General features: G+C 34.7%; 1 protein-coding gene across 1 annotated transcript in view; it reads left to right on the top strand.

Moving 5' to 3' along the window:
• LOC107288952 (dedicator of cytokinesis protein 1) overlaps nt 1-9,236 on the top strand; it is a 178,730-nt gene that overhangs the window by 23,374 nt on the left and 146,120 nt on the right. The window contains exons 8-10 of the mRNA XM_029284458.1: nt 4,144-4,240; nt 6,079-6,227; nt 8,706-8,841. Of these exons, the coding sequence (XP_029140291.1) occupies nt 4,144-4,240; nt 6,079-6,227; nt 8,706-8,841 (382 nt within the window). The remainder of the gene's footprint in view (nt 1-4,143; nt 4,241-6,078; nt 6,228-8,705; nt 8,842-9,236) is intronic.

Raw genomic sequence — 9,236 nt, forward strand, 5'->3', positions numbered from 1 at the left:
TCAAACTATTGGTTTACGCCATGACTACAGAACTTATAGAGGGGAAAGGACCACATTGATAAATTAAAAATGATCATGGGCCGCAAAGGAATATTTGGTGCACCAATCAATTTTGTGGTGGCTAGTCGAACATCAGGGCTGGAATTTGCAGCATCGATGAGGCCTGGAGGATTTGGAAACGCCTTGGCAATGTGTCTTTCTGGTAGAGGCAAATTTTTCCTGTCAAAACTATGTTTGGGGCAGCAAATTTATTTATTTATGCACAAGGGGCTTGGCAGGCTCTACATGGCCACATAGCTTAGACAACAGTTTTTAGACAATGGAATAGGGAAGAATTCTAAAGAACCATCGTAACAAGAATTATTTCCTTCCTTCCTTCCTTCCTTCCTTCCTTCCTTCCTTCCTTCCTTCCTTCCTTCCTTCCTTCCTTCCTTCCTTTATTGTTTTTACAAATAATTCAAGATGGCAAACATATCCAACATATATCCTCCTCCTATTGTGCCCAGAACAACAACCTGTGAGGTGGGTTGGGCTGAGAAAGAGTGACTGGCTCAATGTCATCCAGCTGGTTTTCATGCCTAAGTTGGGACTTGAACTCATGGTCTCTCGCTTTCTAGCCTAGTGCCTTAACCACTAGACACCACTAAAATAAAAAGGTCAGTTAGCACAAGTGCCACCCAGGGTTGAGTATTATCTCTATTGCTCTTCTCTCTCTACACTAATGACTGCATCTCTAAGGATCTCCTTAGTTAAAGTACTGAAGTTTGCAGATGACACAACAGTCATTGGTCTCATTCGAGACGGCGATGAGTCTGCATGTAGATGGGAGATTGAACAACTGGCCTTGTGGTACTACCAGAACAATCTGTAGCTAAACGTGCTTAAAATGGTAGAGATGAGAGTGGATTGTAGGAAGAGCCCTCCAATTCTACCACCTCTTACTATATTTGATGCACAGTATCAGCAGTAGAATCCTTCAAGTTTAGGGGTTCTATAATCTCCCAGGACTTGAAAGGGACACATAACATTAGAACCATCACTAAGAAAGCATAGCAAAAAACATTCTTCAGACTGCCCCAGGAGCTATTGATATAATTCTGCAGAGGAATTATTGAGTCTGCCATCTCTACTTTGATAACTGTCTGATTTGGTACAGCAATTAAACAGGACAGATACAGACTCCAACAGATAGTTAAAACTGCAGAAAAAAGCATGGTTTTTATGTTTTTTTGCCTGTCTTCCATTAAAGACCTGTATATTGCACAGGTCAGATGCCAGGCTGAGAGAATATCTACAGATCCCTCACACCCTGGATATAAACTGTTTCAACTCCTCCCCTCAGGAAGCTGCTATAGAGCATTGCATGCTAAAACATCTGGATACAGGACAGTTTTTTCCCTTGTACCACCACTCTGCTGAACACCTAATCCTCACAGTATTGTTTTATGTCAAGTATATTTGCCCATGTTATATGGCTGTATTATTATTATTGTTATTATCCTTTTCATGTTCTATACTACCTGCTCTTTTTGATATTATATTATGATTATTCCTCTGTTGCTTTGCATGTACACTGAGAGCTTCTGCATCGGAGACAAATTCCTTGTGTTTCTAATCACACTTGGCCAAATTAAGTATTCTATTCTATTCTATTCTATTCTATTCTATTCTATTCTATTCTATTCTATTCTATTCTATTCTATTCTATTCTAAAATAAAAAGACAGATGAAATACCTGAGAGTTTTAAAAAGTGGCAGTGGGGCTCTATATGAGAAAAGAGAAAAACATTCAACCCCTGGCCTTTTCCTTCTATTTTTCTGATAGAACAATGGCAAACAGAATGTCGTGTCCCTAGTCTGACACACAAATACAGACATGCACAAAGGAGAACAGTTCACAGGCTTTACTTGGTTTGAGTAAATTACCTCAGTGGCAGGCAGGGCATACAGACGCACACACTATTTCAGACAGTTGCAGTTCCCTTGGAAATTTATAACCTGAGACCCATTAAGCAAAACCTCTAGCAAGCTGAAGTGTTGTCAGGGCACAGCCCAGAGATTGTAGAGTCTTCAGAGGTTATCAGCAAAAAACAAGGAGCTTCCATAAGGAAGGAGTCAGGTCACAACACACCAAGGTTCTAGTAAATAGAGTGGCAGTTCCCAATGAAGTATTGGTTTCTAGTGATGACCCTAAAATTTAGTCCCAGTTGGTGCAAGCAATCACCTGGGGGAAGGCCTTGCCTCACAGAGCAGACCTGCGCAGACCTCCTCTGTTCTTGTCCTTCACTCAGCACTACCTGCTTTAGAAGAGGCCTTGGATCAAACCCTTCATCTTCTAGTGGTTCCAGCTGCTCCACAGGCTCTGCAGCCAAATCAGCTCCAAATGGTCTCTGAGGCAGGCTGCTGTTCCACAGGGGACATCATTTCAGAGTCTGGTCATGTGAAAGCCGGACATCAAACACCTACGCTCAAATAGCAACCATCACTTATAAAACCGTGTCTTTCTCATGTATTATTTTTCTGTGTTGAAGAACTATTTTTCATGTTCAGATGGTATTTTATGTTTTTTGTTAAATAGATGACCAAATTCATTTATAGTTCAATAGAATTTGATAAGGTTCTATAGTGGTCAGCTAACAATGTGTATATATCAAGAAGTTAAGAGCTGATTTGATTAAGGAGATAGTCTGATTTATTTTTACAGTATTTATTTTCTTGACTGATTGCAAAACTTCTTCAATTAATGTTATATATAGTAATTATATACAGCTCTAGTGATGCATTATTTAAGTGAAGTTTTGCAGAGACAAAGTGATAGAATCTTGCAAAATAAATTCCTTTATCTTTAAAACTACAAAAGATTTTGTTCAGCATTTGGGATTGAGCCAATTCCTTTACAATGCTAAATATGTTTAGTAGGAATATGCAGAATGTTCTAAGCTCAAAACATTTCAAGATTGAAATGCCTGGAGTAGGTATTGAGTTCAAAATATTGGTATTCAAAGAATTTTCCTCTTACCTTGAAATAAAACCCACTGCTTTGAGTTTGAGACTAAACTGGCCCATTTTTAATTCAATTTTCACATTCTGTTTTGTTCTTTGTTTCTTAAGTTGTGATTGGCTTTGTTTTCCATTCCCCCTGTCTCCTTTACTATAACAGAGATAGGTCCCTACCTGGTACTTTTGGATAAGACTAATTGAAAGGATAAGGGAATGACAGCAACACAGCAATTATTTAAGCATTTGCTCAGAAGGAGATAGTTGATTTTGGGTTCCATTTGTTGATATGCCTGGGCCAGTTAATCAGTGCTGTCTTGCTTACAATTAAAGACAATACTGGATAAATGATCCTAAGCATGAAAACTGATAAAAAGTGGTCTCACTTGTCTGATTGTCTTGTAGTTGTTCAGATTGTAAGGTGTTAAATACATAGACTGTGTTACTTTAATTTGTTAAATGCTGCCAAATTAAGAAGTGTACATTGTACTTATGCATTAGGAAGATAATGTTTGTATTGTTGTTGTTCATAGGCTCTGAAAAAGCGAATCCATAAAATATCATTCTTTATTGGTTGTTTGTATAAGAAGAGTAGAAAGAATGCATTTGAAAATATATTTTCATTATTTTTGACAGTATTTTTAATAACCATAATAACCACAACAAGGGACAGTTTTTCTGTAGGCTAAGTCATACAGAGTCCCCAGCATAGAATACCACCAAACTAATTGAGTGGTTGTGGAGAAAAATGATGCAGCAAAAGGCTTGTTTCATTCTCATTCAGTTCTTCCTGTGGGATAACAATTTTGAGATTTTTATTCCATATGGAATTCAAAACAACATAGAAAACTTTATTCTGTGGAGATTTAGCATACTGGAATGTTTTAAAACAAAAAGCCCTTTCTATTTCATACAGTTTTAATATTTATATTATAATAAATAATGCCAAATAATATCTCCTACTTATTAACATTTTAAACTTTAGAAACATATTTTTTATAAGCCATGTTTATGAATTGTTAAGTAAAATATAATCTGGAATACTATAAATGATAGTATTTTAAATACATTTAATATATTGATGATTAATACATTGTCCTATATTTTCTGTTCCCCCCCCCTTTGTGGTATTCCTATAATTCTTAGACAACATGAAACTGTTATACCAAGTGAACTACCACTTATTCAGGAGGTTACCACTACACTACGGGAATGGTCCATAATATGGCGACAGCTTTATATTGTAAGTATTGTAGGTTTATTTGGAATGCTTCTTTGTAGGATAACCAAAAAATTTAATCTATAAACCAGCCAAGCTAAAGAAACCAATTAAGTACATGCCAGTGATTTGAAATAATTGCTGAAGAAAAGGAATATGCTTTGCATATTAACTTTCCCAGGTAGAAACTCTTTTATTTCCTATTAAAAAGACAATCCATACTGCAGGCCTCTAAATCACAACTACTCAAAACTTACTACTGTTCTATAGTTGTACTAGGTAAAAAGGTCTGTGGATTGTCTCTAGTTAAGGAAGTTTAATGTGCTTGTAGAATGGAACTACTGGACAGAATAGGAGAAGTCACCATCTTCTTGGCCATCCTGGTTCATTTTTCTTTATGTCCAGTTGAAATCTATTTCCTTGGAATTTAAATTCATTTGGAACAAATGGAACAATTTCCTTGCCTTCTGCATGACAGACTTTCAAATACTTGAATATAGCTATCATGAGTCCCCATAGTCTTTTTTCCCCATGTTAAGCATATTCAAAGCTTTCAATCGTTCCTGTTTGATTGGTCTCTTCTGAACATGCCTATATATGTCACTGTCCTTCCTAAAGTGTAGTGTCTAGAACGGGACACAATATTCTCAGGGCATTCTGATCAATACAGAATATAGAGAAATAGAGAGGAAATTATAGTAGATTAAAAAGACCTGAGGTTAATTTGTGAATTTAATTCTGTAATTTGTGTTAATGTCGAAAATATCCAGAAGATAAAGGCATCCAGATATAGCCAAGACAGTCTTCATTTCTGGATTTCTATGTACATCAGACCTTATACATGTAATTTTATTACTGGATATTGCATCAAAAGATTTTTTATCAAATATTCTTTTCCCTTTCCGGTTGAGGTGAAGAAAATGTATCAGTTAACTTGCTTTCTTCTTTTCTTAATGCTGCTTAGTTTTATGCTGTGATGTGTATCATCTATATATGACTTGGAAGGCACTCCACTATTAATAATTAATTATATAACCTAGATTTGCTTAGACTAACAGTCAACGAACATCAGACAACCCAACTAATTGTAACAGAATTCCAACTGTCAGTGAGAGCTTGTTCTGTCTGATTCTATTGTGAGGCATGGATGTCCTCTGTAAGAACTAGTCGCTTTGGACCAAATAATACACCACTGTCAGATAGCTATATTTTATATGCTATTTAAATCCATACTGCTGATTTTCATTTTTTGCAGTTATTTCTGCACCTTTATATGCATGTAAATTAGCTGGTCCAGCTGAGGGTCTTTTGATCATGACTAAGATAATAATTTTGTCATTTCTAATTTTATGAAGGTTATTGTAAGCCTGTATGTCAAATATCTTGTTAAGATGTCATCCCTTGCAGAAGAAAAACAAGTTAAAAGTTTATAAAAATAAATGAGGAATGTAGAATGAAAGAATCACAGCTTTTTTTTAAAGTAGCCCACTTGAAATTCCTTCTCATAATAGAGTACAGTACTTGAACCTAAATCAATCTTCTCCTGAAGACTTAATTCAAAATACTCGTTTACAGGTTTTTAGCAAATGAATAATTTTAATTTTTACTGGACTACTGATTCTTGGATCACAGATGAGTTACTTGTGATTGATTTCATGTGTACTATTTCCCCATCTGATGAAATATAAATGGTTTGGGATAAAGTGATGACCTACAGGGTCAAATAATAAAGTTCATACTGAAGTTATAGAAACCTGCTCCCATACTTACCGTTTACTTCTGATTTACATTGTTCATATTTATATATTTCTACATAAAGAAAGGCGATCATGAGAGAACTAACATGTATTCTTATCAAACAGCAAGACAACAGAGAAATGTTTCGTAATGTAAGACATATGATATATGATCTTATTGAATGGCGATCACAAATACTGTCTGGAACACTTCCCCAAGATGAGCTTAAAGAGCTAAAGAAGAAAGTTACAGCAAAGATTGATTATGGAAACAGGTTTGTGATGACTAGTTTGAAACATGCACATATTTCCTTGTTTTTATTTTTGTTTTTTTGCTTTGATGATCTTTATGTTTCTGTTTATGTACCATATATTATATGTCCATTAAAAACATTTATTCTGCAGTATAAATATCATTTACAGAATCGAAGTAGCCTCTTTCTTGATTGCTTAGAGAAAGTGTTTTAAGATACAATTTTCCAAATGTATTTTTGTTCCATGCAGAACTCAGCAAAAATAATGTGTAAAGAATTTTTATTTATTACTTGTATATCCAAAATTGTGGTCTCTTCAAAACTACAGCTATGCAATGATTTTGGATCTAAATAAAATGTTCTAAGATAAAATGCACATAAGCAATTAATTAGTTCAGATCCCCAGCTTCAGTAATAAAGTACAATTGTCATTTAGATAAGATAACTCTAAATAGATTTCATAAATGCTTGAGAAGTAATAAAATCTATTAACTTTAACTGGCCCATTTGCAAAAAAGATTTTGACCATTTTCAGGATGACCCACATCAAGTTAAAAGATCATAATAAAAATTCTACAATAAATTTAATCACCTGCTTGGCAGTCAGTTGTTCCAATATGTATAAATAATCTCCAGGCTTAAATGGCACATCTGGCTATGCTAAACAATATATCACAATTAGAAGACAGAATTTCTCAACATATATGTGTATACATACAGTATGTACAGTATGTATGCACGTATATACACACAGACATACACATATGCACACAGATAAATCAATGACCATGTTATTCTTCTGGCTGCTTAGAAGAAAAGTAAATTGTTTCACATAGTCAAATTTGGAAACTTTGCAACATAGCAGTGGTTTTCAGAATGTGTTGATCTGTGGAAGTTTCTTTGGTATTTCTAGTGAAATGATAATTATAACTGAACATGGTTTCTTCAAAAGCAGCCCCTCCCCTTTCTTTATCCCTAGATTTTTTATAATTGCCCTCGCATAAATGAGATTTTGAGATACATTTGAGATGACAGTTTGAATTTATCCAAGGCAACATTAAGACTCAATAAGCCTAGTCAATACCTTGCATGAACTACATTTTTAACATGTTTTAGAGTTCTTGACTGTGTTTTCTCTGAGGCTTGGAAATGTTTTTATTCTAAGGGGAAAAAATAATGGAGACAGACTTACCTTAAGGCAAATAAATTGAAGGACAATTTAAGCATTTTAAACATTTTGCTTTATAATGAGCACATGAAAAGTGGTGGAGAGTACCAGATGCTGCTTTGTTTATATTTGTTTATTTATTTATTTGGCTTTCTGGAGATCAGTGGAAATTGTTGCCTTTCTGTTTTCCATCCCAGAAATGGTTATAAAAAATTCTGTTAACACCATTATGTAGTAGAACATTTACAGTCAAGATTCAATCTTTTCTTTTTCGTACAATTTACCAGAAGTTGTCAGCATTATTTGTTGGCTATATTATTTAGCCATCTGGATAAGGAACTAGCTATTCAACTTCCAGGTGCTAAATGTTGAAACATTATATGTATCTTTTTTTCATTATTGTTTTGATGGAATAATTAAATGATTGCTATGTATCCTTTAGAACTGAGACAACTGAGTTTGAATTTCTGTGCGTATTGTGTACCATAAAATACTGCCATTTTTGTTTAGTGCAAATATGCACTGATGCTTTCCCGCAATGAATCAAACATGAGAATTTCAGTTTGGCTATTTCTAGACATAAACATTTATAATGTCTTTAGTAAATGCTATGTGAAAAATACAGACCACTCTTTCCCTTTCCCATTCTTTTTGAGAAATACTGTAAGGTCATTTTTTAAATACAGGTAGTCTTTGACTTACAACAGTTCATTTAGTGACTGTTCAAAGTTGCCACAGCACTGAAAAAAGTGACTTACAACCGTTTTTCATACTTATGACCCTTGCAGCATCCGCATGGTCACATGATCAAAATCCAGAGGCTTGGCAACTGACTCATTTTTATGACGGTTGCAGTATCCCAGGGTCATGTGATTACTTTTGCAACCTTCTGACAAGCAAAGCAATGGGGAACCAGATTCACGTAACAATCATGTCACTAAACAATTGCAATATTTCACTTAACCACTGTGGCAAAAAAGGTTGTAAAATGGGGCAAAATTCACTTAACAAATGTCTCACTTAGCAACAGAAACTTTCAGCTCAGTTGTGGCCGTAAGTCAAGAACTGCCTGTATTGTTTTGGTTAGTTTATGTATATTATAGCAAAAGACAGATAATAAATTTGTTCAGCCTGAGTTTCAAAATGTGTTGTTTTATTTTGTCTGATATAAGAGTATAAAAAAGACCTTCAATCACTCTTCCTCTGACTCCAAATTGAATGTTATATTTTATAACTATTTGGATTGCAGGCAGAGTGACTTGATTGCAGAGTTTTTGAACAGATTTTATGTTAACCGTGTTATTGTTTTGGGTGTTATCCCTTCCATACAGAATTCTAGATTTGGATCTTGTTGTAAGGGATGAAGATGGTAACATATTAGATCCAGATCAAACCAGCACAATTAGCCTATTCAGAGCTCATGAAACAACTTCCAAGCAAGTAGAAGAAAGACTGCTGGAAGAAAAAGTAAGATACAAAATTATTTCTCCCAACTGATGTTATGATAGTATAAGTGGCTGTAAACTATAATAATAATAATAATAATAATAATAATAATAATAATAATAATAATAATAATAATAATAATAATAATAATAATAACAACAACAACAACAACAACAACAACAATAACAACAACAACAACAACAATAATAAAGTTGGGAGGGACCTTGGAGGTCATCGAGTCCAACCCCCTGCTCAGGCAGGAACCCTACACCATTTCAGAAAAATGGCTGTCCAGTCTCTTCTTAAAAACTTCCAGTGTTGGAGCATTCACCGCTTCTGGAGGCAGGTTGTTCCATTGGTTAATTGTTCTAACTGTCAGGAAGTTTCTCCTTAGTTCTAAGTTGCTTCTCTCCTTG

This window comes from Protobothrops mucrosquamatus, unplaced genomic scaffold (assembly GCF_001527695.2).
Source record: "Protobothrops mucrosquamatus isolate PMUCROS unplaced genomic scaffold, P.Mucros_1.0 scaffold_128, whole genome shotgun sequence".
In the NCBI taxonomy this organism is placed as follows: domain Eukaryota; kingdom Metazoa; phylum Chordata; class Lepidosauria; order Squamata; family Viperidae; genus Protobothrops; species Protobothrops mucrosquamatus.